The following is a 17703-nucleotide window of genomic DNA, read 5'->3' as shown; positions in this document are numbered from 1 at the left end:
GTCCAAAAGTCGAAATAATTCCATAATTTAACCCTTCGTGGGCACGTGGGTCTGACCAGACTGGGTTTTTCGACTTTGGACGTGAATTTAACATATTCTATTAAAGCGAACGACTTGAGCTTCCATGTAGCTTCCTAAAACTTTATTTTCTATCGATTTATGGATATAATCTTTTACACCTTCAGTTGGGCACTTCGGGTCTGAGCCCATCCAATTCCTTGCAAATACAAAACAAACTGAAGTTTTTGACGACTTATCGAACACCTTGGTCCTTGAGAACATCGAAAATCGTATGAATAATCCAGCCGTTATTTCTCAATTCACTACTCGTTTGGCTATGGAAACATTTTTCAACACACCAATTACTATCCCTGGGAATATTGTAGTCAAGCAACTAACCGGAGCCGATACACTCTCAGCGAAGAGGGATTGTCGGGATTGGCTACAAGGAGGCGAAAAGCTGCGTCGAAAAACTCGTTTCTATTGTATGGATGCAAAAATCAAGTATATCAACTGCATTTAAAAATCTCTTATACATGTTTTGCTTGCTTGCTTCCACCGAATCCATAGATAAATATCATATCATATTTTACCATAAATTTCATTGTAATCAACTTTTTTTTCAAACTTCTTCGAAATGAGTCAAAATAAAGAACAAAACAAAAAATCCTGTTTTTACAAACCAAAATATTTTCAGTGATTATTTTTGCTTCTGTAGTTAGCCAAAACCCATGAAAAGGTAAGAAATTTAAAACATATACCTGCGATACTTAAAAATGAATTATAAATGTAGCGTATTTGCTACTATTCCCATACAATTTCATGTAAATACATAGGGGTCTAGCCAACCCGGGTGCTCAACCGAAGGTTTCAAAAAAGGTGTCCAACGGAGGGTTAAGTTGACACTTCTTAACTTGAGGAACTTCTCAAGCTAGGTCTTAGAATATTTCAAATTCCTAATTAAAAACGCCCCAACAATGGTTAAATGTCATATTATTTTAACAGCATACAAATTTCAGCATACTATATATGTATGTTTATATTTTTTTAAATGCTGCTTAAGAGCAAGCCCTTGACCGTATATATTATAAATACGAGTCGCTTCCATAATGTGGACTTCATTGCCTTTCGTAGTGACATTTAATGTTACCTTACATTTCACTATTTTTAGATTCGATCGACTTAATAGCTATTTGTAGCGCAGCAATTGTATTTTCAATTTAAATGTAATTAAATAAATTAATTGAACTCATTTACCTACTTCAATAAAAAACTTCTCCAAATTATCTATACTTATTTGAACTTTCCGTGGCACTATATAAAACGGCTGTGTTTTCTCACATTTGTATGTAATCGCACTTCCGAGTTCTAAAGCTTTACATGCGTATACATTTACAGTTTGCTTTGAATGAAAATGGCCAAAAGTAATGCATTCAATAGGCTTATATTTCTGTTAGTACTGTGTTGTTGTAAAAATCTGGTAGCAACTCAGAAGCGCGCCAAGGATAATGGTGATATATACGTACAACACAAGGAACAAGTGGCAATTGGGAATAATAGCAGCGTCATTGATGTTGAAGAAGTGATGCAAATATGCAATGCCAGCTTTTCGGTACCAATGGGTAAGTTTATGCCTTTTAGCTTTTCAAATCCTCCGATTGTGTACTTTACATTCTTCTTCTTCTACTTCTTTATGTAGAGCACATTGTGCAATTTAATACGACCGGCGAATTGTCAGATACCACGGATAAAACGGGCATGGTAAAATGACAGTTACTTATTTACAAATATTATAGATACATAAATATATATAATATAAGCACAATTCTGCACATATAGCACATAAATTATTTGTTGATCAATAACTCTAGTTTATAAACTGCGTCTCTTTTTCTTCTTCAGTGCTTCATACGGTGTTTCTTTGAGAAATTGGGGTTGATAAAAGACTGGCAGTTAAATACGGACTTAATAATGCAAAATATAATGCCAATAACGACAAGTTCAGTTCAGTTTTGTGAATCAGAAGCTAGTAAGGCAGCAATCGTTTTTACAACTACCTTGTATACAATGTAAAAATATATAATTTCCTCCCCAAATTACAGAAAACGAAGTGAATGCATGCGTACGCACTTATGCTATTGCCAAGTGTTTGATGAAAAGCGTTTTGGAAAATGCGCGCAACAACACAACTGTTTGAATGTAAGCAAACGCATCCGCAACGGAAATTAAGCTGCTTATTACAAGAGATCTAGCGAGTAGAGTACATTTGACTAAAAAGAAATTTCGATTTTTTTTAGCGCGCTTTCTAAAGAAATCGATTTACTATCATTTCAGCATCCACCTATACACCTTAAAGATTACAATAAATTCAAACTATTTTACTTTACATACTAGCAATATAAAACGTTTTAAATGCATTATGAGCTACATATCGCATATGTAATCACAATTTGCCTATTCTCACGTCCCTTGCTGCTGCTGTTGTAATTTTGGTTCCATTCTATTCAACATATTCTGCTCCGTCGCCTCCGGCCGACAAATTGTACTATAATTAAGCAAACGATTAAGACGCTTGCCAATTTGTTTAGGATACTGCTGGTTTTTAATGCGAAATTCTTTCGAGTGATGTTCTACAGCACCATTGTCTAGCTGATATTGACATAACGTATGCAGTGGGCGTACCAGCAATTGGCGTAGCTCAGGACGTTGCTCTAGAACGGACAATGCTTGCGCCGCAGTTTCTAACGTACTAAGGCAACCTTCGGTGGGTTGTGTGCGAATGATGTAATCACTATTGCCGGCTGCTATAAGTTTAATTTGCCGCATGCGATGCAACATGGGACTGCTGGCATATATAGCTTTCGCCTGGGGCCAGGTGCCATCAATTAGCACTAATGTGAAAGGATCTTTTTCAATTTGTGTGCCCTCCATTGAGGTTTTCAACATTTTTACACATTCTATAGGCACAGAATCTTTACTGGGATAGAGCAACAAAGCATTGGGTGAATTCAGTATTGGTTCTAGTTCGGTTTGATTTTTTGGCGATGGAAAGCGTTTGCCTTTGTATACCACACATTTGCCCGGTGTTACTCCAAGTTGTAACATTAAAGCCGTGCGCAGTGAGCGTTTTTCCTCAGCAGGATGTTGCAATATAACGATGGAGGACTTGATGTCCAGTGGAGGATTTGGCAATGATGGACACCAACAAACCACAGCTGGCCGTCTGCGAGAGGAAATACATTTAATTTAATGAAACGTGCGCCCAGCTCAATGTATATGAAAACTTACTTGCACTTATCACATTTATCGCGCCGATCTGGTGGATCTAAGCGTATGCCAAATAAATCTTCACAACATTCCTCTAATAGCAAATTCTGGGGCCTACTAATATTATTAAAATCCATTGTAAATTATAAGAACTTTTAATACACCCAATTTTATATGCTAACTGTAAAAGTTGCAAAACTGACACTGGATACAAGACCAGCTGTTCGCAGGCAAGGTACCCGAAAAATTCGTATCTGGTTTTCTTTGTATGGATGCATGTACACTCTGTGAAGTATGTTCCCCATTGTATTATATAAATACTCGTTACATCGGGTGTTTTTTTAGCTGCATGAGAACTACCGATATCGATAACTATGCTTCTTGTCTTCGTTTATTACACGGCTAATATGAGCTTAAATTAACAATAAAACAGAGTTCCAATATTTATAAAATTCAATCTTTGGCACCGGAAAGTCAAGCATAATAGAGCTCGAAATCTCATTGAATTTTCTCAGAGAGCGGGAAAAAGGTGCATTATAATACGTTCACATATAAGTAGGTTATGATTTTTCGTACTTAACTCACAATCCCCATTAAAACGGAAGATTACTCATACAAATAATCACAGATTATTACCATCCCTTTTACATACAATTCTGTGTTATAGATAATTATTTTTAAGAATGTAAAGAGAAACATCAGATAAAAAACTAAATAAGTATCCATTGCAAAGAAAACAGGTTTGTAGATATAATTCTACTAAAACTTTTGTTGGCTATTATTAACTATGCATTCATATAAGAGAAAAAAAAGCGAGGGGTCATAAACGCGTGTCCTCTTATTACTTATTATAAAATGTAATATCCAATTTCGCAAGTGTATTGCTGCCATAATTTTTTACAGTATTGACAGCTGATTGTCAGTTTTCGAGGTAAACTGACATATGTGAACGGGTAGAATAATTTTGTGAATTTATTGCTAATTACTGCATATGAACGTAGTTTTACGCGCCTAAGCAATTTGAGATAAAATGTGTAAATATTACGTAGAGATCTAGCAGCGGTGAGGCTTTACATCTTTAAACTTTTATACACTTCTGACGAAAATTAGGGGAAATTGAAAAAAACCAATTCTTGAACAATCAATTTCTCTAAATACTTTAAGATAATTAAAATCAAACTTGATTTATAGCAAGGGATCGGATTTAAGAACAGAAGTAAGTAATTTGGTAAGTCATCATGAATCATTTAAAGCCAGAAGAAAGCTTCCAAATTGTGCAAATTTATTTTGCATAGAAGAAATTTTGTCTATGGCGACATCATCGGTCCTTATTTCTTTCGAAATGAAGTTACTGTGGATGGAGGGAATTTTTCTTTCCAAAATTTAATCAGCTAAGCATCGACGACAATTGGTTCCAACAAGATGGCGCAACTTGACATACAGCGCGCTTACAATGGATTTATTGCAATATTCAAGCCACCATTGACGCCATTTGCCAGATTTATTGGAAAAAGTAGTCAAAATTGTATCGATGGAATGGACCATGTAATACGTAGCCCGTTGGGCATATGCGAAATAGCATTTCAAAAAATAAATGCTATGACTTCATATAGCTGATTATAATAAAAAAATTAGTTCCAACAATATTTTTGTTTTATATTATCATTTTAAGTTCTCAAAAACACCCGATATAAAACTTGTACGAACTACCAAGTTTTCATGCGTTCAATTCAGAAAGTTAAAATAATTGAAAATTGTAAATTATACTGCAATCTAAGTACTGCAGCATGTGTTGCTCTTGTTGCTCTTCAAACTTTTTCACTACGGTTTTTAAAAATATTGCTTTTTATGTGTTTAATGTAAGATCTGCCTGTGAACACAACTTTTCTCACTGGCAAATTCTTACCAGTATAATTTTTTTTGCAACTTTCCCACAAAATCAAGTATCACACAGAGCCCTTAATTGTTTATCCCTTGCAAGTTTTTTGGGTGCAACAACCGCGAAAATGTTATCGACACATGGTGACTGCGATATACTAGCTGATTTGTTTTTTCTTGCAATTTGATGGTTGGTATGTCAAATCCTCTACTTCTAAGGTGCTGCCTTCTTTGCTTGTTTACATGCTCATAGCAATTGCGATATTCAAACCACAAAATTGTAAGAGCAAAATACATGTAAATTGTATAATATTTGTTGCTCTACCGAAGTCATCTTCTACGAAGTTTTTTGCAAGGTTGTTAATACCATTTGCCATTTACACCCTGTGCCAGTGCTTGACAATGCTAATTGAACAGCAGCCAATCAGTACATGAATTCGCTTTGATGTCAGCTGTTTGCTGACCAAATGGAAATCAGTGATTTGTTACCACGAAATTTTGCGTTCATTTGCACTGCGCTGATTCGATACTTTATCTTGTTTTCTTTTAAAAAATTGCTGTTTGTTTTGTCAGTAGTTAGTATAATTAGTGAAAATTTACAAATTTATTTATCGATTAAGTCCTAACACATTGCTTAGATCAACCGCCAACTAAATATCTATCCTACCACCACATCATGAACAGCTTAGGATGGACGTTAATAATGAAAAGAGGTTGTCTCTTCTGCTCCAAAGAGACGGTACTCATCAAAGGCACTAAATATATTATACGCGATCGACTGGCGCAGGGGTAAGTTTTTACGGTAAAAAACGTTAATAGAACCGATCAGTTAGTCCCATACCATAACATACCTACTCGGCAATCTTTCAGTGGATTTAGCTTGATAGACTTGGCGGAAAATGCTATAACACACAAACTGTACGCGGTGAAGCGCATCACTTGTCACAGCATCGATGACCAAAATATAGCATTGCGTGAAATCGAGAATTGTCAACGTATCGATTCGGAAAACGTAATCAAAGTTATAGACTATGAGCTAAAAGGATCTGCTGATATTGTCATCAATACAACGAGTGACCTGTACATAGTGCTACCCTACTATAAAAATGGCTCACTGGCAGATCATTTGCAGATGCGCGCGCGCAAGGGCGATTATATGTCGGAAGCGCAAATACTACAGGTCTTCCTTGGCATCTGCAATGGTGTAAGAGCGATACATGAAACAAAGCCAGTGCCGCTGGCACATCGCGACCTTAAGACTGCAAATATTTGTTTGTCTGACACCTTTGAACCGATAATTGTCGATTTAGGCTCCATGACTGAGGCGCGTTTACAAATATGTGGGCAGAGTGAAGCACAGCGACTGCAGGACGAAGCAGAGGAACGTAGCTCAATTGTGTATCGTGCACCAGAGTTATTTTCTGTAAAGTCATATTCCACTGTAGATGAACGCACAGATATTTGGGTTGGTTACAGTTGACATTTGAATGTAAAAAATTCGAATAAATTTGTTTTGTTTTTTCAGAGTCTTGGTTGCGTACTTTATGCAACGTGTTTTTTCCACTGCCCCTTTGATTCGGTGTATGAGAAAGGTGATAGTGTGGCTTTGGCGGTACTGAACGGTAACATCAACATTCCTGACAATTCCATATATTCAGAAGATATGCACGATTTAATTAAATATATGCTTCGTATGGATCCCATGGAACGACCATTTATATATAGTGTTATTGAAAAAACTCAAGATTTAATACATAAGTTAGATGAACGTGTTTAGCAAAAATAGAAAAACTACAATTGTTAAACTTTTATACACTTCGTATGCCATTCTGACCGAAATTAAAAAAAAAAAAAAACTTGATTATAATAAGATAATGTAGTATTTATACATGGAACAAAGAAATTTGAAAATTTAGGTTAACGTAAATTTCTATTTTTATTGCAATTAAAGTATATTAATATTTAAGTTAAATCTGCAAAATGACTATTAATCTGAAATTTTAATATTTAATGATCTTCGCGCAATTTTCCCGGACAATTGCTAGTCATATCTTGTTGATCTTTATAGCACACTCCACACCAAAAACAAAACTTGTATGATGTTCGCAAATAACTAGTAAGCATTTCAAGTCTCTCTACATGTGTGAATTCTTCTTCCGTACTGGCATCGTCTGTTAGCACAGAGTCTTTTGGTTCCTTTTCTCCCGCTACTTCTTCATTCAATTCTGTGTTGCGTGCCGGCCAAAACCAAGATAACTCGGGTTCTTTTATGTTATTCTCTATATCTAACGTTTCACAGGTAAGCTGACAGCGTCTGCAACATTAATATATTAAAATAAAGACAAATAAAGCACGCGATTTCGTTAACTTTAAAGCGCCAACTGCAAACCGCTCGTCTGCTCTCTGTTGCGCCCTTCTACGAAATTCCTCCACCGAAACTGCTTCACCTCCAGTAAGTTGATTCTGCAGCTGTTGCTCTCGTATCTGCCTTCGCCGCTTGGCTAAATCCCGTAACGCTGTTTCACGACCCAAACCACCACGATCGGACTTTATGCTAATACCAATCGGCTCGGTTAGTCGAGTCTCGGTTTTACTACCTGCGGTTTCCTTACCCAATGCTTGTCCACGCTTATAGCCCATTTTAGCAAGCATTTGGAAACCTTTGTTTTGTTACTCAATGGGTTTATTCAACGACTCTTCCAATATTTTGTTGTTAACTATTCCTCTACGTTCCATACTCTCCTGCTTTTGACGTTTAATATGATCCTTTTTGCTTTGTTCCATGGCTATTTGCCGTTTTTTATTCGACTGTTGTATTAGGCTTGGACGAACATCTCTGGAAGCATGAAAATAATAACATGGATAGGTGAAGCGACAATGTCCTTACCCAGAAATAAACTTGTCCGACATGTAATCATCATCATCCGACATAATGAATGCAGTTTGTTGAAGCGATATATTTTGTAAATCGTTTTCTGTAAGAAAACTATTTTCGTACCTGGGTATTAATATTACATTATTAATTAAATATAACAAAACCGCAAAGCGTTGAGTTTTTACGACAATTGTCAACAACCAGGCGAATGTTGTGCAGAGAATGTTAAATATAGAGAATTCTCACAGGCTACGAATAGTGTGAATTGTCAAAAATGAAGTCTAACCGCTGCCGGGGTGTGGTGAAACTCTTAACAGAGATGTTTACAGCGATTTCTCCTTTAGCATATTGGCCCTGCACAGTTTTTGGCTTCTGTAGGAAATCAAATTGACGACTAGCCGACGGCATTTTGCAAAGTATTTGCTTGTGCATTTTTATGTTCCCTTGATAAACGAAAATTTATTCAATTTGTATTTTCAAACAAAGGTGATGAAGAAAATATGATTGAATATTTATTATATGCGCCAACATTTCAAATCAAATTAACTTTAATATTCTCTGCGCGATGTAAATAATATGTACAAAGAAATCTTCTTAAGGTTAGGACAAGTGTGCACTTAGCAGAATTTATACAAAGCTGTAGGTGTTTGTTGCTATAGGAATAACAGCACCTGGAATGTGCGCGACAAATGATAATCAGTGACTGAATTTTTTAATTACTAGAAAATATCAAAGAATAAATTTCGTGTAAGTACAATCGTTGAATCTATTGAATCCTCAAAATAACATTTGGTGGATATACTATATTTTACAAAAAAAAAATTCCTGATACTTATCGCGCCTTAATATTGAGCGTGTAAGTCTGAATTTCTCGTTAGAGATGCATCTAAGAAGGTGAGTAATCGCTAACGGAAACCGGGTGTTATAAAGTTTGCCTAAGTGGCATCATTGTATGTGAGTTTGCTCTCACGCACGTGTGGTTCCGGGGCAAATTTATGAATTCGCCTCTAGTGTATGTTTTCGATTCATAAAATATTTTTCATAGGACTTTGTAGATTTTGTAGATGAAATGGTCACGGTTTGTTATAAAGAAGCACTAAAATATTTGCAAAGTTAAACTAATAACAATTTTTATCTAATAAACAGAAAAAAGTAAAAATTAGTGCTGTGAAGCGGAGCGCGCATCTCAAGGCGAAGAAAACTCCTCTCTCCAAGCAACAACAACACAAGTTAGCCCAACAGAAAGCAGCCAAGGATAGAAAACAAAATATATTCCGACAACGGGCGAAAAAACGTGAACAATTGCCCCAGAAACGCAAACAAAGAATTGATTATAGCAATGATCCCCTTGGCAATGATGAAGACGATTTGGATCCTTCCGAAGTGGTGGAAAACATCGCCGATATGCTGGACGGCGATGATTTGGAATATTTGCATGAAAAGGGCATAAATAAACAACGTAAACGAAAAAATGCTGGCGATGTTAATGAGGAGAAAGATTCTGTTGGCTTAGAAAAAGCATACACGACCAAGGCAGTTGAAGAGAATGATAAGAAAAAAGTTAAAATCAATCTGCTGCCAATAAAAAGTCGGGATGGCCAAATTATAACGCGAAGTACTGAAGTAGACTACATACCAAAGCCAAAAATAAAGCGTAACTCAGATGAAGAAGAGGAGGAGGAGGTGGACGAGGATAATAATGAAAATGTTATCTACGAAGACAGCGACGATGACGTGATTAATGAAATTTGTGATGGTAGCGCCTTGCCCGAGGCGGAGAAAAAACTAATTTCCACTACTGATCTGCTCATCGCACGACAACAAGAACTTGAGCGGCAGAAATATCGCATTGGAATTATTTGTTCAGGTCTATTAGAAAAGCCAGAGGACAAGATGCGAAACTTCAACGCTTTATATGAGCTGATGGAAGAGACAAACGCAGCTGATGTGCCAAATCTTCTAACAGTACGCAAGTTGGCGATATTGTCGGCGACCGAAATATTTAAGGATATTTTGCCAGAATATCGAGTTGGGCAAGTCGACACAAAGATGCAAACATGTAAGTATGTGAAATTTTTAATGCAACACAATAATTTTATACCCATTTATTTTAAATCAATATAGTGCGCAAAGCCACCTTGGAACGAGTGACGTATGAAAACGCGCTGTTGCAGCAATTCAAGAAATTCCTAACAAAGCTTGAAAAACTCACAGCTGCGGTGAATAAACGTGGCCAAGGGCGAGTTACTCCACAGGCTATAAAAATGGCAGAAGTAGCAGTGCAAAGTATGTGTGATTTACTTGTTGCGCATCCATATTTCAATTATGTACAGAATGTCGCACAACTGCTGGTCTACATGTCAAACTGCCGTTATCAGAATATGCGTGAAGCAATCAATAAATGTTTCCGTACAGTTTTCGCCATTGATAAGAAATTGGATATGACATTGTTCATTGTGAGGCGCTTAAACCATCTCATAAAGACAAAACTGCCAAATGTGCATGTGGAATGCCTGACTTGTTTGCTTTCACTTAAAATAAAAAATGTAAATTTAGATGCAGAGAAGGAGAACGAGTTAAAACAAAAGAAGTTAGAGGCGCATCGGCAGCGATTAATGAGCTTGTCAAAGAAAGAGCGTAAAAGGCGAAAAAAAATGGCCGAAGTGAATAGAGAGCTGGACGAAACACGTGCGGAAGAAAATAAACAAACGAAATTTTACAAACTCACGGAAATAACCAAAATGGTGTTTACAATTTATTTTCGTGTCCTGAAAAACGACCCAACATCTAAAGTGTTGAGCGCTATTTTGGAGGGTTTAGCAGAGTGCGTACACTTTTATATACATATTAAAATACATATACACATATTAAAATATACTTTTATGCTCTAATTCTTACAGATTTGCACATGTGATCAACATGGATTTCTTCTCTGACCTCATAGATGTCTTGAATCGCATCCTAGAAGAAATGGATCTCGGTTATCGCGAACAACTACATTGCATAAAAACAATTTTCGTCATACTCTCCGGCCAGGGCGAAGTACTGAATATTGATCCAATACGTTTTTATCAGCACTTCTACAAGAATATGCTTACAGTGGATGCGGGAAAGAATCATGATGATTTTCGTATTATACTTAACACATTGGAAGAAGTTTTAGTAAAAAGGCGACGCAATATGAGCCAGCAACGTTTAATGGCATTTATAAAACGTTTACTAATGCTCAGCATGCATCTATTACATCATGGCACTTTGGCAACACTAGGCACTATAAAGACGACTTTCCAATTGACATCTGTCTTGGATATTTTACTTGACACGGACACTAGTGTAGGGTCAGGTAATTATAATCCTGAGTTGGAGGATCCCGAGTATTGCAATGCCTCAAGCACAGCGCTGTATGAGCTGACCATGCTTTCACGTCACTACCACCCAACGGTGCGTAAAATGGCCATGCACATAGCAAGTGGTGTGCCTGCATCAGGAGAGGGAGCATTGCCACCCGAAATCGGCAAACTGTTAGTGTTAAATTTGGCTTGAATAAGTTTTCTTCATAATTTTTTACTACATTTCATTATTTCACAGAACGTCTCATGAACTCTACGATCAGTTCGACAGCACGCACATGGCGTTTAACCCAGTTATACCGGTGCCGAAGCAGGCTGAGCCAAAAATCAAAAAGGGCAAACACCAGTTTATAAATTCTGATTTCAAACCACTTTGCAAGAGCCTTTTGCAAGCTGGAGAGTGCACAGCAAAAACCACGTCGAAGCATAGAAATAGCACCGAATTAAATTTTTACGATGCCTTGGTTAATAGTTGTTAGTTTTTTCCTTAAATTCTGCAAGCAATGAATATTAATAAAGATTTGTTAAAAATGGCAATAAGAAAAAGAAAACGGTAAAACTTTCTTAACGACGTTTATTGAAAATATGTCTAAAATAATTCAGTGAAAGCTGTGCATGATTCAATCATGAAAGCTATGTATATATAAGAGAAACTTCAGAAGTAAGAGTTATGAAATCCATGCCAAAGGTATAATTATTTTCGTAAAAGAAAATTTAGGTTCTTTACTTAAAACATATGTGTGTATATGAAGTAAATTATACTTTCCACTTCGAAAGTACCCACTTATGTGGAGCACTTAAAGAAAATTCGGCAATTGTCCATGGTTGTGGAACGATGCTTCTTCCAAGCAGATAAACAGCCTATTACAATGTTGATATTCCAACGCCAGCGCCGATAGTTCGTCCACTAAAAATAAAAACTGTGTTTCTCCCTTTTCTTTTATGCACACTTTGCTGCTTGCCACAATCCAGTGATCCGTCCGCATTTTTGGCGCATGCAAACGCACTTGCAACAGAAACTTCATTGGATCATTTATAATGCCTGTATAAATAACGCTATAACAATACAATCGAACTGCATTTGGCCGTAATGGATACAAGCACACACTGCCCAAGGTTTGCATTCGGCCAGTGGAATCTTTCAAACACTGGAATGAATACTCGTCTTCGCATAAAATATTTATGTAAGTGTGATTATGGGTCATGCTGTAGAATATAGGTGTAGCTTTTTTCAATTTCTGATATTTTTCAAGAGTGCTAAGGATTACAGAGCGCATGAATTTGAAAGCCTCTGATGTTATTGGACTATTGTTTGCAAGAGTTATCTCAGCAACAAGTAGCTGATCCTTAATTGCCACCTTCGAATTCTGATCCAATTCAGAGTCGAAAAGCATTTGCAATAAGCGAATTTCAGTGCAAAATTGCACGGCCAGCTCGTAAAGCATACCTGATAGTACAGGTACGTTTGGAGGTGATGGTTCGATGCCCAGAGATTTCGTCATATCGGCGTTCAGTGAAATGTGCGATTTTTGGGATTTGCCATTATCCGTTAAGGAACCTGTGCACGCCTTCGCCGCAACCGTCTTAGTTATAGCAAGCTGTGCTTCCCTCTGACGACGTCGCAAACGTTTTCGCGCTCCTTTCGATAATCCCGAAGTATCACTTGGCGTATCAAATCCAGATCGATGATCCTTCATTTGTAACCCAACAGGAGTACCACTTTGTCCGATTTCGTAGCCAATATTTTGTAGCGCTTCCAATCCGCCAGCATCAAGAGTTTTCGAAATTGCCAGTGCCAGCAATTGTTGTACCATAGCGAAACGTTCTCGCCCAGCTGCTTCACTTCTAGCTTCAGCCTCTGCATCTAAACGATTTTGACGCTGTTTCTTAGTCTCATTAACTTGTGATTTTGATTGAGGCATTACTAGGCTTTTCCGCAAAGAACTAACTTTCAAGTGCATACGATGAGTGCAATTCGTAGGCGCCACTAGTTGTGGTGGAAAATATATGACTTTATCATCTAAGGTACTTATAGGCTTTGAAGTAGTGATGGAGTAGGAAATTTTATTAGCAACTGTATTTCAATATACATATTTGCAAATGGGTAGCCATTTGATCGGTATAGAAGAAAAAGGGTTGTAACGGTAAATTAAATTCTTTTAAATTTGTTCTTGTTTTTCTAAAGCTTCTCACTAAGTGAAATTCACAATAACCGAATCAATGTGAATTTTTACAAGGTAACTTCGGCAAAGCCAAATCTTGGAAAAGACCCACGAAAGGAGAATCGACGCCCACCATCTTTTCATTCATTTCAAAGCTGCATTCGACAGCACGAAGAGGATGTCTGAATTTGGTATCCCCACAAAACTAATACGGCTTTGCAAGATTACGTTGCTCAATACCAGCAGCGCCGTCAGAATTGAGAAGGACCTCTCCGAGCCGTTTGATACCAAACGAGGTTTCAGACAGGGTGACGTTGGAGAGCATCGCACGAGCCGCAGAACTTAATCGCTCAAGCACAATATTTTATAAGAGCGTACAATTGCTGGCGTATGCCGATGATATTGACATCATCGGCCTTAACAACCGCGCTGTTAGTTCTTCCTTCTCCAAACTGGATAAAGAGGCAAAGCGAATGGGTCTGGTGGTGAACGAGGACAAAACGAAGTACCTCCTGTCTTCAAACAAACAGTCGGCGGACTCGCGTATTGGCGCCCACGTCACTGTTGACAGTTATAATATCGAAATTGTAAAAACCTGTTTATTTAGGAACCAGCATTAACACCGATAATAATGTCAGCCAACGCAGAATCAAGTGCTACTTTGGACTAAGTAGGCAACTGAGCAGTAAAGTCCCCTCTCGACGAACAAAACTAGCACTCTACAAGACTCTCATCATGCCCCTTCTAACGTATGGCACAGAAGCTTGCACGATGACAACATCCGATGAAGCGACGCTTGGAGTGTTCGAGAGAAAGATTCTGCGCAATATTTTTGGACCTTTGCACGTTGGCAACGGCGAATATCGCAGACGATGGAACGATGAGCTGTATGAGCTTTACGACGACATAGGCATAGCGCAGCGGATAAAGATACAGCGGCTACGTTAGCTGGGTTATGTCGTCCGAATGGATACAAACGCTCCGGCTTTGAAAGTATTCGATGTGGTACCAGCTGGTGGTAGCAGAGGAAGAAGAAGACCTCCTCTGCGTTGGAAAGATCAGGTGGAGAAAAACGTCGAGGCAAAAACGAAATAAAATGGATTGCGGCAAAGAAAACAGGTTTGTAGACATTCTAATAAAATGTTTGTTAGGTATTATTAATTATGCATTCATATAACAGAAAAAAACGTATTTCCATAAACGCTTTGTCCACCTATTGCTTATTATAACATGTAATATTGAAATTCGCATGAGTATTGCTGCCATAATTTTTTGAAACCTCAGTAAAAGTCGTTTACGGACATGATTCAATTATAGTAAGCTGCTTACTTACCTAACCTCCTGTGCAAGGCATATCTATACAAGGTAATAGCAGTTGTACAAAAACAAAAAGTTACATGTATTTTGTTCTTGCTTTTTTGGCACAAGTGTCAAAATAATTATTTCCAAGGCGAATTGAATTGTGAATAGTAAATAAACGCAAACAACTTTTTTCATAATAACAAAGTGTTCGATTTTGTTATTAAATGAATAAGCAGAGCAGATAAAAATAAATTTGCGGAGAGATAAGTGTAAAAGTACATTTTGAATATTATTAATATCTTGCAGACAGAAATTACACATGTGAATCATCATCAACATTTGTGGGTCTGCGTTGGGGTGATGTGCATGTAAATGCAAGTAAGCAAGGAAATACTTCCTATATGCAGCACCTGCTATGAGGATTTCATAACTCCAAATTGAAAAGCTGCCGAAAAGCTAGTGAATAAAGGGATACTATAAAAATTCTCGACAAATGTTATTTAAATAAATTAAAGATGAAAAACTAAATCGATTTATTTTCTATATCCGTTGTGAAATTCTTTATTACGTTATAAAATATCGTTAAACTAATAATTTATTACAGACTGTGTATATACAAAGGAAAATAAAATGGTATTCTTAAAATACAAAAGAAGCACATAATTTATTTCTGAACAGTTTTTCGAATTAGCCATATTTTATTTAAGCTTAAAGGTTTACAAACTACTTTTGTCTTTTTTATTACAATTTCTTTACTTAACTTATAGAATTGATGTTGACTATGATGAACTATATTATGATAACTATATAAATTACATTCGTTATGTACTACACAAAGCTAGCGTTATAATAATATAACTACATGTACACATACATATATATATATGTACCAAATAGAAACATGGGTATGAGGAGAACACATATGTATATAAATTAGTTTACATGCAGGGGAAAACTGTTTGCTAATTTACGAATTAAAAGTGGATTTGTTCGGATATAAAAAATTAGTTTATTTCAAACTAATAACTATTTGGATTTTGGATGTATTGATTTGCGCTTCATGCTATCCTTACAATCGGGCACTGAATGGGACCGTCTTTTGCAGAAAATGTGTCCTACTCGCAAATGCGGATATATTCTTTAGTGCCATAACATTGCGAAAAGATATTTCAATATTTTTACCACCAAATATATCCATTCCGTCATCGTAAGCACCAATCTATTTGAAACAGTGTCCATTTACCGCAAATAAGCAACCAGCCATTATTAGTGTTTTAAATTGACATTTAAATTGTTCATCTTCATTCCGTTGATTCATTTGTAATGTAACCCCCCAATTGAAGCCACTACACACCAAAGGACTTGCGTTTTATTCAAACGTATTGGGACTAATGAAATCCATAACCTTCACTCGACAAGAGGCTCAGCCTGCTGTTCATATTTTAGTATAGGAAAACAAGCACATCGCCTTCTGCAGCATAAGCGTCTACCATACCGAGATCTGAAACATAAATTGAAACACATAAGACAAAAAGAAAGGAAAGGAAAAAAGAACCCATTTTGCTTACCATCGTTTTGCGCACAATACACATTTCACCATATTTGCATTCAACAATGCAATAATACTATGATATTATGTACGGATAATCTTTATTTTTTGTGTTTCAATATAACTGCTACAAATACTTTGAGTAACAATGTAGAAACAAAGAAATATGTAAACAAAGCAAATTCGCCTTGGCACAAATTTTTGACAGAAATGCCAATTCGCTCAAGGCGAATTAATTAGCTCTTCTAATGATACTACCTTGTATAGATATGCCTTGCTCCTATGATTGAATCATGGTTTACGGATTTCCTCCAATTGTTTATTATGGGTATTTTGACAACTATATTTCCATTTGAACGAAATCTTTGTGATAACAACATTACAAAATCGAAAGCGAAAAAAGAAATGTTTATTTAGCATTACTAGCACATTAAGGTAACGAATATATTGTTCTTCCAACATTTGTTTTTAATTGTTCGTGTAATAAACTTTTCTCTTTTGCTCCAAAATGCAAGAACTGCATTGCACAGATTTTAGTTTTTATCAAGAGTTATACGATGAAATGCTTACGTAAAAATGCATCTACGACAATTGTGAGTCCTAAAGATAAAAAGAAGACGCTTCTCCAGGGAAAACAGTCGAAAATGTTCAACAGTGAACATTTGATTTTTTTAACTTTGGTATACTTTTTTGTCTGGGTTTGCCAGCTGATTTCGATACATTTCCAATAAAAATGGGGGAAACAACGATTTCTTCGTAATCCGCAAGGTTGTGGGGGAATAAAACCCCCACATGTACTTCTTATTTATATTAACACTCTTTATTTCCGATGTATAATTCAAGACAGTTAAGATAAAAACTTATAACTTCTAAAGGTACTTACTCTATTTTTATATGTCTTGTCGTTTGTAAGAACGTCATCTATGGTAAGAACGCTTCTAGAATGATCTCTTTCATAGAATGAATAACGGCGTTCAATTAAATTGAATAATGAATAAAAAAGAATAATGAATTCAGTGTGACCAAAAGGATAGGTACAGGTGTGTTCCCGTACGACACTTTCAGCTGTGTTCTCACAAGGTAATTGAGACTGAATTACTTATGCTTTGTTCCCACGGTACGTATGTAATTCGCTTTCCTCTTTGCAATTCACTTCCCTATTACCATTCGAATTACGAAATTCACTATCAAACATTTGAGGCATTCGCGATATGTGTGTGTGTTTACCAAAATTTGTATTAAAGAGCTCCCTGAAGCGTAACTCACATAACGGGCTAAGGACGTGTATTTCGCCCATTTAAGAAAATTGATCAAGACACA

The 17703-nt window shown here is 36.6% G+C and overlaps 5 protein-coding genes across 6 annotated transcripts; 3 read left to right on the top strand and 2 right to left on the bottom strand.

Moving 5' to 3' along the window:
* The first annotated feature begins 1414 nt into the window (after positions 1 to 1414).
* On the top strand, positions 1415 to 2219 carry LOC128861583 (general odorant-binding protein 84a). The gene is made up of 4 exons (XM_054099827.1): positions 1415 to 1622; positions 1700 to 1761; positions 1903 to 2029; positions 2103 to 2219. Exons 1-4 carry the CDS (start codon positions 1415 to 1417, stop codon positions 2195 to 2197), a joined length of 492 nt encoding a protein of 163 aa, XP_053955802.1. The 3' UTR covers positions 2198 to 2219.
* Positions 1917 to 3507, bottom strand: LOC128861572 (tRNA-uridine aminocarboxypropyltransferase 2). The gene is made up of 2 exons (XM_054099816.1): positions 3289 to 3507; positions 1917 to 3223 (listed from the first exon to the last, which is right to left on the bottom strand). Exons 1-2 carry the CDS (start codon positions 3402 to 3404, stop codon positions 2461 to 2463), a joined length of 879 nt encoding a protein of 292 aa, XP_053955791.1. The 5' UTR covers positions 3405 to 3507; the 3' UTR covers positions 1917 to 2460.
* A 2079-nt stretch (positions 3508 to 5586) lies between these two features.
* Positions 5587 to 7022, top strand: LOC128861551 (serine/threonine-protein kinase 16). 2 transcript variants are annotated; one of them, XM_054099767.1, is made up of 4 exons: positions 5587 to 5720; positions 5784 to 5934; positions 6016 to 6610; positions 6671 to 7022. In XM_054099767.1, exons 2-4 carry the CDS (start codon positions 5822 to 5824, stop codon positions 6920 to 6922), a joined length of 960 nt encoding a protein of 319 aa, XP_053955742.1. In that variant the 5' UTR covers positions 5587 to 5720; positions 5784 to 5821; the 3' UTR covers positions 6923 to 7022. The 2 variants fall into 2 exon arrangements, with proteins under 2 accessions (XP_053955742.1, XP_053955732.1); XM_054099757.1 differs by having other exon boundaries at positions 5587 to 5934; positions 6671 to 7021.
* Positions 7023 to 7056: 34 nt separating this feature from the next.
* Positions 7057 to 8249, bottom strand: LOC128861556 (G patch domain-containing protein 11). The gene is given in 3 exon segments (XM_054099783.1): positions 7057 to 7459; positions 7514 to 7981; positions 8033 to 8249. Coding segments are annotated over 3 exon segments (819 nt in total). The 5' UTR covers positions 8077 to 8249; the 3' UTR covers positions 7057 to 7152.
* A 737-nt stretch (positions 8250 to 8986) lies between these two features.
* On the top strand, positions 8987 to 11925 carry LOC128861533 (nucleolar complex protein 3 homolog). The gene is made up of 5 exons (XM_054099734.1): positions 8987 to 9098; positions 9167 to 10079; positions 10145 to 10844; positions 10921 to 11541; positions 11609 to 11925. Exons 1-5 carry the CDS (start codon positions 9090 to 9092, stop codon positions 11847 to 11849), a joined length of 2484 nt encoding a protein of 827 aa, XP_053955709.1. The 5' UTR covers positions 8987 to 9089; the 3' UTR covers positions 11850 to 11925.
* Positions 11926 to 17703: the final 5778 nt, after the last annotated feature.

The sequence above is a fragment of the Anastrepha ludens genome, chromosome 2 (assembly GCF_028408465.1).
Source record: "Anastrepha ludens isolate Willacy chromosome 2, idAnaLude1.1, whole genome shotgun sequence".
Classification (NCBI taxonomy): Eukaryota; Metazoa; Arthropoda; class Insecta; order Diptera; family Tephritidae; genus Anastrepha; species Anastrepha ludens.
This window is presented reverse-complemented; position numbering and strand designations above follow the sequence as displayed.